At 40.9% G+C, this 12,229-nt stretch overlaps 1 protein-coding gene and 1 long non-coding RNA gene across 3 annotated transcripts; one reads left to right on the forward strand and one right to left on the reverse strand.

The window, feature by feature from the left end:
* Positions 1-45: 45 nt before the first annotated feature.
* Positions 46-593, forward strand: LOC121634709. The gene is made up of 2 exons (XR_006009276.1): positions 46-488; positions 559-593. It is a non-coding gene; the product is annotated as an uncharacterized LOC121634709 (long non-coding RNA).
* Positions 594-612: 19 nt separating this feature from the next.
* Positions 613-8,071, reverse strand: LOC121634685. 2 transcript variants are annotated; one of them, XM_041977553.1, is made up of 4 exons: positions 7,845-8,071; positions 6,737-7,460; positions 870-2,129; positions 613-793 (listed from the first exon to the last, which is right to left on the reverse strand). In XM_041977553.1, exons 2-3 carry the CDS (start codon positions 7,137-7,139, stop codon positions 883-885), a joined length of 1,650 nt encoding a protein of 549 aa, XP_041833487.1. In that variant the 5' UTR covers positions 7,140-7,460; positions 7,845-8,071; the 3' UTR covers positions 613-793; positions 870-882. The 2 variants fall into 2 exon arrangements, with proteins under 2 accessions (XP_041833487.1, XP_041833485.1); XM_041977551.1 differs by having other exon boundaries at positions 613-2,129.
* Positions 8,072-12,229: the final 4,158 nt, after the last annotated feature.

Consider the following 12,229-nt stretch of genomic DNA (forward strand, 5'->3'; position numbering starts at 1 on the left):
TAAGAATAAACATTTTAAACACAAAACTCAAATACAGAAGTAAAAACTGTTTTATGAACGCTTGATAAATTAAGACTAAACTGGTTTAATTTCTTCAACGGAAGGAAAAAACAACCAAACAATCAGAACCTGGTCAGCTTGTTCAGTGGATGACGAGCCTGAAGGTAGCTGAATCAGGAATGTAGAAAATATAAAGGAGCACCTGTTCACGCTCACACCTTGGTGGTGTCATCCACGTGTTAAGGATATTTATAACAAGTTAGAAGCCATTTTTGAGACTGTTCACGTTGGACATCTCACTGAGTTTCAATTCATCCTCTTTATCAGAGCAAACTCGAAGTACTTAAAACTCCATTTGCCTCAGTTTCAGCTGGTAAATCTTACTGGTTATTGTTGCCAGTCCTAAATAAAATAAAGAGTTTAACCTCTGAAGGCGCTGTAGACGATGACTGGCCAACAACTCGGGTTTCCTGGGTCTAGATGACTTTGTTAGATTTAGGAATTGCTGTATCCTGTCAGATATGATGAAAATATTTTTACTTCATCACTCAACCAAAGCTGTGTTTGTTTGCTCTGACAGAATGTAAAGTTTGGTAAACTTTAAGGATTTTCTTTTTCTTCAGTTCAGATGGAAATGTTTGATAATTATCTCCCACTTAGATAATAAAAAAAGTTAGTTGTTTTTTGGTGCTAATGCTTATTTATTGTCATTCAGCCAGCTGGGAGACAAGTCGGATTGTGTCCACATCTATTCCTCCATCCGGTTTGTACCGGATTTGTAGCATCGATGAATCTGTAGAAGACAGTTTTGGTTGGTTGTGGAACAGCAGTCCTCCCACTCTTAAATAAAATCTGCTTTTTGTCTTTACATTTGTAACTGCTCTACTCATCCGAGTCAGACAGGATGATTATGTTTTCGTCATCGAGCTTAATTTGTCTGGACATCCCATGCTGATCTGTCCTCTGTGAGGGAATATAGATTTCCTGGTGCCTGGAATCTTCCTGGGATCTTCTGGCTTTGTGAAAGTTTTCTGGGACGGTTTCAGGAAAATGTTGTCTTGTTTTCTTAGGAGCAGAGGTGGTTCCTCTGTTCTCGGAGCATGGAGATGAACATCTCTTCTTCCTTCGCTTCCTTTTTGTGCACTTTTTGTCACTTTCATCACCAGAATCCAGATCAATCACATACGCTTCTTTTCTCCTCCTGGACTGACCTCCAAGTAACTTTCTTCTCTCATTATCTTCCTTCTCATTTTCAGCCTTGGAGTCTGAAAAGACGGATGTCTTTGGTAACGCAGATGCTGGCAGGTTCTTAAGCAGCTGCCTGGACACCGTTAAATAGTTCCCTTCTGGACCAGAAGAGTAGTCACAACTGTCCTCGGTTTCATTGCTGTCCTCTGCCTCGGAGCAGGACTCCCTCGTCCTGTGGCTTGAATGAGACTTTTCTTTGTGAGGGCTACATAAAGACGGCATCACAAAGGAAAGCTGCCCCAATTTTACCGTTTGTTCTTGTTCAACAGGTGTGTCAAAGACCTCCATCTGGGCAAACGCAGAAGCTGGTACTGGCTTTTGTACCTTATTTCCATTTTCACCGTCACCTTTCAGGTCAGAGTGCTCAGCTGGTTCAAGTTTGAGGTTTAAAATGCTGACAGGTATGACATCCCAACCATCATCATCATCATCAGGCTCACTGTGAATCTCATGTTCGCCTTCATCTTTCATTATGGTCATCCCTGGCAGATCTTCGTCCGATATGTCATCATACTGGGGATCTCTGAGGACGGCGACAGGCAGCATTTCTCCAGGCGTTCTTCCAGCGGGAGGGGTGTGCCGGTTTTCTGTCACCTCCTCCATCATTTTACACGCTTTGCTGCACATTTGTCTAGTTTGGTTTGTAACAGCTGATCCGGCATCATCAGCCAGAGCTGTTTCACCAGCGTTATGTTCTTCTGTGCTTGTCCTTTCCAACCCAGTCACATGCTCTGCTTTTAGGTTTGAATCTCCTCTTTTCTTCTGTGCCAGAACGCTGTGAGCATGAGGAATTCTGTTCCTGTTTTCCAGATTCTCAGTTGCTCCACCTGATGGAGTGAAAACCTTCGAACCTCCTCCTTCTTTCTTTATGCCTGGATGTTCTGTGGACATAAACAGATGAAACATATTCAGATTCCAATGCTGTTGCAGGACAGTTATCCGTCCCTGTAATGGTTCACTGCACCGAGTAAAGCTAACGGCAAACAATGAATAACAGAGATTAGTTATTCCACAGTCATCACCCTCTTTGTCACCTGAATGAAACTTGTTTACAGTCCTCTAAACAACTTGACTATCTTCATTTGTTGACATGACTTTGGAAGCAATCATGTCTTTTTTTTTAAACGGGAACATTAGAACAGGAGCAGCACACATTAATGTGGACTGATGATTAAATGTCAGGGTTTAGCCAGTGTCCAGTTATCATCTGCTGTCCTTCAGCAGGTTGATGCCACAATAAAGCTAAAGCACAATAAAACTACAAAATGTAAACTTGATCCCCCATTATTGCCCATCCCCCTGATAAATAGAATTATACCATTAAATAAAAAAGCAGTAGATTGAAGAGCAAATTGTAGTCTTACTTTTACAGTTACAGATTACATGTGATTGAACATCTGATTGGACCCAGAAAATGTTTTCAAATTTCTCTTGAATACATCCAGACTACAACTTTCTGAAGATGGGAAACGTTTCCACAACAACCTCCCTCCGAGAGATGGAGTGTTTTTATTGAAGGTGTGTTTTCCTAATGGTAACTTCCTTACTTCTGACAGGAGATATGTAATTACCAGTGGTTCCTTGTTTAACCTCATCTTACAGGGGTCAGCATGACATACAGTACAGAAGATGTTTGCACACTAGAGGTGTTGAATTCGATGGTTTTTACAATGCATCATGATGCGGATGTTGACCATGAATCGATCCAGCAACAAAACATGATCTATAGCCCTGTTTCCACCAACCGGTGACGGTTGGGACGCGTTTTTTCATGTTTCCACATGCGGAAACTGGGAAGGGTACCCAATATCCAAACCGACCTACTTTACTAGGACCCTTCCTTCGGGGTACCAATCTAGCTGACTCCACCCGAATCCGTTAATTGGTTTAAAAAAAACAAACCAAAAAACTATCTATCTATCTAAATAAAGAAAAAAACATAAAACATTTGCAAGAACAGAACAGACTTTCTTCTATGTAATGTAGATATTTGTGGAAAATTATGTAAAAATACTGGAAAAGAAGCCCATAGTTCCAACTGTTGTGGAATTTTATTATCAAAGATCACACACTAAGTGAGAATCAAAGTATTTTTATTAAGAGCTGATCAGGCAATGGGAGTCACACAGTCAAACAGCTTTGGCTGAGCGAGTCCGCAGAGATACACATGGGCTTGGTTAATATAGACTCGCATGACGTGAAAGCATCAAGGTCGATGAAGCAGATTCTCAGTACACTGTCTGCAGCCCCTTTTCAACCTGGTACAAAGTTTCTAAAGAATGTTAACAGCAGTGTGATAGAGAAAGAAGAGCTCATTACCAAATATTTTCTGGGTACAGGTCTGCTCAGTGAAACATAAGCCATGGTTTTAATAATACAAAGTACAAGATTACATGATTCATCTGAATATCACACAAATATGTAAGGGTTATGTGTATAATGTATAATTTTCCCATTACACAACGTAATGACAAAAAAACTGATTTAAAAACAAATTATTGGAACTTTTTGTGTCATTACGTTGTGAAAATTTTATGCAACAATTCAATGAAAAAACTGAAAAAATTTCTAAAAACCTGCATTTGTTATTATATCTATTTTTAAAAACATTAGTTAGTTCTTTAGTATTTTTAGCCGTGTATTAAGAGCCTTTGTGGAAGGTCCTGAGGGCCACTTGCAGCTCCTGAACTAGACCACAGACTAGACTGGAAATGTAACACGAAAGCATCTAGAAGAAAGGACGGAGCCGACTTTGCTTCTGGAGGAAGCCGAGAATGTCTAAACCAAGATGTTTCAGATCTTCCATCAGTCTGTGGTGGGGAGCAGAACCAGAAACAGAGACGTAAAGAAACTGAACAAACTGATCCAGAAATTCTGGTTCTGCTCTGGAGACTGATCTGGGGCTCCTGGATCTGGCTGTCCAGGAAAGAAAGCTGCTGAACATGATGGACAACTATTCACCTCATCTACACAACACAGTGTTCAGTCAGAGATTTCACTACTCCCCAAAAGTCTTGACCCTCACCAGTTTTTACCTACAGGGCGAACAGATGGACAGAGGACGCTGTAGCCACCACCTGGAGCAGTGGGGACCTACATCCGGATGGTCTGTGTGGATTACAGCTCTATGTTCAACACCATCCTCCCTCACAAACTGGTGGGTAAACTGGGGAACCTGGGACTTCCACATTCCACCTGCATGTGGATCAACAGCTTCCTGTCGGACCGCAGTCAGAGGGTTAGCGTGGGAGACCATCCATCTGCAGCAGGCTGAGCCCTCCGCTCTATACCCTCTACACATCTGTACCTCTGCACACCAGTAACACCATCGTCAGGTTTGCTGACGACACCACAGTTGTGGGGCTCATCTCTGGGGGATGAGTCCGCATACAGGGCTGAGGTGGAGCAGCTGAGTGGGTGGTGCAGAGAGAACAACCTGCTCATTAACACATCAAAGACCAAGAAGCTAATCATAGACTTTAGGAGGAAAAAACAGACATTCCACCATTATTTATCAGCAGGGACTGTGTGGAGAGGATGGAGGACTTCCGTTATTTGAGAGTTCATATGGAGGAGGACCTGACCTGGACGGTGAACACCTCTGAGCTACTGAAGAAGGCCCAGCAGAGACTGACCTTCCCGAGGATGCTCAGGAAGAACATCACCCAGAGGCTGCTGGTGTCCTTCTACAGGTGCACTACGGAGAGCAGCTTGGTGTGCTGCATGTGTGTGCGACACACCGGCTGCATGTGTGTGTGGTACACCGGCTGCACATGTGTGTGGTACACCAGCTGCACATGTGTGTGGTACACCAGCTGCATGTGTGTGTGGTACACCAGCTGCATGTGTGTGTGGTACACCAGCTGCACGTGTGTGTGGTACACCGGCTGCACATGTGTGTGGTACACCGGCTGCACGTGTGTGTGGTACACCAGCTGCACATGTGTGTGGTACACCAGCTGCACATGTGTGTGGTACACCAGCTGCATGTGTGTGTGGTACACCAGCTGCATGTGTGTGTGGTACACCGGCTGCATGTGTGTGTGGTACACCGGCTGCATGTGTGTGTGGTACACCGGCTGTGGTACACTGGCTGCATGTGTGTGTGGTACACCAGCTGTGGTAAACTGGCTGCATGTGTGTGTGGTACACCAGCTGCACATGTGTGTGGTACACCAGCTGCACATGTGTGTGGTACACCAGCTGCACATGTGTGTGGTACACCGGCTGTGGTACACTGGCTACATGTGTGTGTGGTACACCAGCTGTGGTACACTGGCTGCATGTGTGTGTGGTACACCAGCTGCACATGTGTGTGGTACACCAGCTGCACATGTGTGTGGTACACCGGCTGTGGTACACTGGCTACATGTGTGTGTGGTACACTAGCTGCGGTACACCAGCTGCACGTGTGTGCGGTCCAGAGGACGTCACTGCAAAGGGTCATAAACATGACCCAGAAGATCGTGGACTGCCTTCTCCTCACACTGGAAGAACTGCAGCGTTCCCGCTGCCAACAGAAGGCTGGCTAAATTATCCAGGACTTCTCTCATCGCATGTTTGATCTGCTACCGTCAGGCAGGCGGTACAGATCCATCACTGCAAGGACAAACCGGTTCAGGGACAGTTTTTACCCGACAGCAGTAAGAATCCTGAACAATGGTTGACGAGAACTTCATGTGTCCTTCATATAGCATATGCGCCTTAATTAAAGTAAGGGGGCGATGCAGTAACTATATTATATTATACATATACTCTGGCAGCTATTTTGTACCTTATCTAATTTATTATGTTGTAGCTATGTTGTATTTTATCTTATGTTGTTGCAATCATCCTATTTTATTCTATTATTGTATTTTGCACTGACTGGAGGACTTTGTAATTTCCTGGTACTTTGTTGCAATGGCAATAAAGTTCTATTCTGTTCTGACACTTAATCTCACGTCTCAGCTTTCATTACAGATAAAGATTATACATACAGCCCTTGTGCTATACAGACCAACTTCATTTACTTTGTGTTTGTTATTTCAGAGAGGCAGCAGGAAAAATAGGCCTCATGAGGAAGAGGTAATGTGCTGGCTCAGTGCTGTTGGACTTACACCATGTAAAATTGTATAAATCATGCAGCTCACTTTAAAGTTTCAGAAATTTTCAAAGCTTAGTAAATTGTACTTGGGCAGTATGAAACAGTAATGATATGACAGTTTCTTTTGGACTTTTAGTAAAGAGATTCTAGAGGTTTTAATATTGTTAAATCTGTAAAAGACCAGCTTATTATACACTGATCTATGTGTGAAAATATCACGAGTGCTCCAACATCATGAAGTTTGTTCTAATATGCCTGAAGTTAACAAGATTACATTTCATAGTATTTTTGACCTTCTTGACATGTTTTTTTTTCCAAGAGAGTGCTGAATGTAAAGTAACTCCCAGCTATTTAAACTCAATACACTGATTTCTAAGAGTGTGTGTTGACAGCAGAGCTCACCTGTTAAACGTGGATATCCTTCATCTTTAGGTGTGGGAGTCAACCCTGAGTTTCCTCTGCTGATCTTCACCCCGTCTAGCGGTTTGCTGGCTGTAGGATGGTGCAGACTTTCCCTTTGTGCATCTCTGTCACTGTTATACAGTCTACTGGATAAAGTGGACCTTAACTCTGCAAGTCTGTCTGCGATGAGGTTGCATATTTGATGGTTCGTGAGTGGCTTTTCCATCTGCAAAGACTTTGTGAGTGACTGATAAGTGAAGGAGGAGGAAACGAGCTTCCTCTTAGTTTCTCCCTTTGTTTTTTTTGAAGATGTCAAAGTGCTAGAAGTTCTTCCTTTCACCGAGGAATGCAGCAATGAGGACTTGCTCTCAGGTGCAGGGTGCTGAACTGGTAAAGGAAGCATCTGTGCTGAGTCCCAAATGAAGAATTTAAATCTAGTCTTGGTAAAACTTGACTCAGGACAAATTACACCTCAGTAGATGTGTGATTTGTCACAGATTAACTTCTGTGTTGATTCCACTTCCACGGCGTTAGTTTTCTCCTTTACTCCACGTCGACTGCTCCGCAGACTACATGCATGCTTTCAGGGTTTTAGGGGCTAGTTCAGTGCGTGTTGTGGTTTCCTTTGGATCTCGGTAGAGGAATCTTTAAACCTTTTGTTGTGGTTGTGAATCGCCTTGCTGACATCGATCTGGACCACAAACCACTCCTGCACTGTTCGTCTCTGGGAAACAAACAAAACAATTAAGACATGGCTGCTATCACATTCTCGTTTTGTTTGGCATGAATTCTTTTTTGGTACTGAAACAAGCTCTTCAGGAGGAAAAGTGCGTCCTGGAGTCTCAAAAAGTGATCGGGACAGTCCAAGCCTGTCGTGTTTTACACTAAACAGATAAGTCCTAAAGTTTCCGAGCCATCAGTCAGGTACATTTCATGATCAAACATCGATCCTCCATTTCCTGAGCGAAGTAAAAACCCATGATCGTCATTCCCGCCCCAAAGGAAAGCGTAAAGTTTGGACTGAATGGCGACTTCGAGGTGATTAACGAATCTCTGTTTTTAGTAAAGACAAGTTTCCCTGATTGAAAACATCCTCAACATTACTTACCGAATCGTCGTCTTAGCGGGAAAACTTTCCTGGATCCGTCATGTCCCGTTAATCAAGCTAAAAGAAATTCGACGAAATTAGTTGACAGTTGAAAAACCGAAGACAAAGGAATTCTTCTTCTTCTTCTTCTTCTTCTTCTTCTTCTTCTTCTTCTGCTTCTGCTTCTTCTTCTTCTTCTGCTTCTTCTTCTTCTTCTTCTTCTTCTTCTTCTTCTTCTGCTTCTTCTTCTTCTTCTTCTTCTTCTTCTTCTTCTTCTTCTTCTTCTGCTTCTTCTTCTTCTGCTTCTTCTTCTGCTTCTGCTTCTTCTTCTTCTTCTTCTTCTTCTTCTGCTTCTGCTTCTTCTTCTTCTTCTTCTTCTTCTTTATTTTTCCCACGGTTGGCAAGGAGCATTACCGCCACCTGCAGTTTATGATGAGGAATAAAACACGTCTAAATTTAAGTGAATGAACATATAAACGTTATTAAGTACACTTCTAAAATTCGCCGACTAGTGATGAGTTTGTAAAATGTAATGTCTAACACTACTATAAATTGTGCTCCACAGCTGTAAAATATATTTCCCAGCCTTCTTAAACCAATCAGAGGGCAGATGTTTTGCATCATGACAGTTTGCTTTTTTGCCCCTTCTGTTGTAGTTTTTCTCCTTTGGGTTTTACATAGCACGAAGATCCGCCAGCTGACATAAAGACGAGAGCAGAGGCTGTACATCGAACAGGACAGGCTCACCAGGAACAAGATGACAGCTGAGAAGATGTTTATGAGCCATGATCATATTAGAGATGGGATTTATGGCTCTTTGAAGGGAGCCGGATCTTGAGGAGCCGTTCCTTTCAAAGAGCCATTCAAAAGACTGGCTCATTCTCACAGTATCTTACAAAATCTCACAATATATAAGAATGACAAACAATCAAAATATGTACCTATATAAAATCTACTATACAAGATTAAATAATTATAGGAAAAATACAGATAAAAAAGGATAAACCTGAGCAGTCAGTGTAAATTCTAGTAAATGTTTTGGATAGAACTCACAGTATTTGTTTCCAAACAATTCTCTCTGCCCATAGATGCTTCACATGAATGGAGCGTGTTGGACATCAGACTTCTATGATGTCACAAATGTTATTTATTTTATTTTCATTTTACTCAACTGTTCTACTTCTTATTTACTTATTTATTCATTTATTTATTCATTCAGTCATTTTTAGCTGGAAGGGGGGTGGGGGGTGGGGGGGAGGATATGGCTTAGCGTGTGTGTGTATACGTGTGTGCGTGTGACTGTGTGAAAGATTTCATTTAGTGTTTTTATTCTTATGTTTTTAATCATGTAAAGAACTTTGTGTTGCCGATGGCATGAAAAGCGCTTTATAAATAAAGTTTGATTTGATTTGATTTGATGAAGTCAGTGTCAAAAATTTGTATATAAAAAGAATGGCTCACAAATGAACGGCTCACAACTGTGAATCGGTTCCCATTGTTCATTTAAAAGAGTCGTTTAAAAGAATCGATTCGTTCATGAACGTCACATCTCTAGATCATATTTAAATGTCAAGCTAATTATGAAATATTTATGACAATGTTTTTTAAAAGCTGTGTTTTAAGATAAACTAAAATTTTGTACTTAAGAAAATGTTTACAAAGAAGTTTGTATTGTGTTTTTCTAATGTTATTTACTCACACAAAGTTCAGGATATCCAAACTTCTGTTGAAATGTCCAGAAAATGTAAAACGTTTATGCTACATTGATATTATATCACAAATGTAGGGCATTTAATTATGTTTCAGTATTTATGTTACAACATGCCGTTATCTTAACAAGATGATTAATCACAAAAACCAAAAGAAGTGTCTGAACTATGAATGGAGCACTAAATGTTCTAGTTCAATGACAGCTCGTAAATATGCCCCTTCATCATCCTCTTCACATTTAGACATCAGACCCAGAGCACACCTAACCCATAACTAGTTATTTATGTTGTGGTTTACCCACCACTGCTTTTGTCTATAGAAAATGTTAAAGATAAAAGAAGAGTATAAAGATTTTGCAGCTGTAATTCAAGTTTGTCATCCTGCAAAAAATTCTGTCCGAAAGATTCAAGTTTGCAAATGTGCAGAAAAGGATTTGCATGGTTGTAAAAAAGTTTTTTATTTGTGGAAAATAATAGAATTTCTTTTGGAAACATCCCATTTGCAGATGCAAAACACAAAACTGTGTGCGAGATTCTGAAGATGCGCTTTGAGAATTTTCTCCCTGTCTTTTTATGTCTTTTTGATTGGATGGTGACTAATCAGATTGTCCAATCACAGAGCTTCCTGTCCTTCCCACTGTTGCAGGCTCTTAAAGGGGAGTAGATATATTCAGTGTTGCCAACTTAGCGACTTTTTCGCTATATTTAGCAAGTTTTCTGACCCCTGTAGCGGCTTTTTTCCCCCACAAAAGCGACTAGCCACAAATCTAGCAACTTTTTCTGGTATTACTGGAGACTACTGGAGACTGACGTGAATGAACGTACAGTGGTCCCTCGCCATATCGCGGTTCATCTTTTGCGGTCTCGCTGTTTTGTGGATTTTTTTATTTTTTTTTATGCAGCACTGCATATTTAAGTATATGTAAATCTTATTTCAACCATATATTCAGAGTCGTGACACTCAGACTCCCGTGTAGAAAACATGGCGGCGCACTTCCGGGTTACTGGAGACGTTCAATAGCTCCAAACACCGGATCAGACTGCTGTTCATCGCTAGTGAGTTCCATTCATTTTTAGAGGTAAGTCGATGCAATATCGGTCTTATTAATCACGAAAATGCGTGTACATTCTGTCAGACATCCTGCAATAAAACAATTATGTCTGTTCAATGTGATAGGTTTTTGTTTAAATGTATTTTGCCTTTGTGTGTTATAGATATTGTCCTTTTACCCCATGGCCTCCCAACTTTTTTGTTTAGTTCGAATAAGTGTGGTCACAGTCTTATATTATTTATTTCAGTGTACTGATCATGTGCATTGTTATTCATAGATTCATAGAATTTGATGTTCAATATGACTTACGTAAGTGGAAATATATTAAAAAATGAATAAAAATGTATTGTTCTGTCACCTCTGCAGACATAACGTGCCTCACACAGTTTCTTATTGTTGCTTATTCATGCAGCTGTATTAAAATCCTTCCTGCCGACTATTACAAGCCACCTTTTCCTCCGTTCCGGGTCCCTTGGGAATCCATACATTGGGAAGCTCCTCTCAGACTGGTTGGAGCATCCAAATGCTGCACAGTTGACCATGATTGACTGTTTTCCTGTCTGTAAAATGTTATGGTTTTATAACCATTGCATATAATAGAAAATCACAGAGTGTGTGACCTGTTAGGTAATTATCCAGAGTCAGCTAACTTTTCCCCATTAAAGTTTATTTAAACTGTTTAAATATTTATTAAAACTGCCTTGTCCCCTTTTGCTTTCCATGTTCCACCAATAACGGTAATAATCACTTAAATTTATTCCTAATTAAGTTATATTTCACCCTGTTGTAGCACTCCTGTGGCTACTCTAAGTCCATTCTGGGTTGGTACAAAGCAAGTCTGAAGACCTTGTTGTCCCCTGAAAATCATCAGAAGTTCCTCATCAGAAATCCTCTCAGAACTCCCTTCTCTGAACTAATTTCTTTGTTCTAATTTTAAAAAGTGTTAGTGTGATGACACGCCCCATAGAAGGATGTGGGATCATTATTTTAACCAATAAGCATTCAGGACTTTGGTGGTCAGCTCAGATAACAGACCTAGGCTGGTCTGATCATTTCATAAAGAGTATCAAATTAAACATTTGTGAATATATCTGTATGTCCAAGTTATGAAACATTAATAAAATCATCAATAAATCACTGAAGAGACACAATAAAAATAGTAAGAAGGTTATACCTTAAACAAACACATGTTGATGAAGTTTCCGATCACAAATTAATCAAGCTTGTTGATTAAACCTTGTACAGCAAGAAGGTCGCTGATTCGAAACTCGGCTGGGGGAGGTTCGAACCTGGGGGGCGTGGTCTTTCTGTGTGGAGTTTGCATGTTCTCCCCGTGTATGCGTGGGTTCTCTCTGGGTACTCTGGCTTCCTCCCACCGTCCAAAGACCTGCATGTTAGGTTAGTTGATGACTCTAAATTCTCCCTAGGAGTGTGTGTGAGTGTGAATGGTTGTTTGTCCCCTTTGTGTTGGCCCTGCGATGGACCTGTTAAGGCTGGGATAGGCTCCAGCTTACCCGCAACCCGTAATGGACCAAGCGGTACAGAGAATGATGAATGAAAAAAAACCAAAAAAACACACACACACATATATATATATATATATATATATATATATATATATATATATATATATATATATATATAT

The sequence above is a fragment of the Melanotaenia boesemani genome, chromosome 23 (genome assembly GCF_017639745.1).
Source record: "Melanotaenia boesemani isolate fMelBoe1 chromosome 23, fMelBoe1.pri, whole genome shotgun sequence".
Lineage (NCBI taxonomy): Eukaryota > Metazoa > Chordata > Actinopteri > Atheriniformes > Melanotaeniidae > Melanotaenia > Melanotaenia boesemani.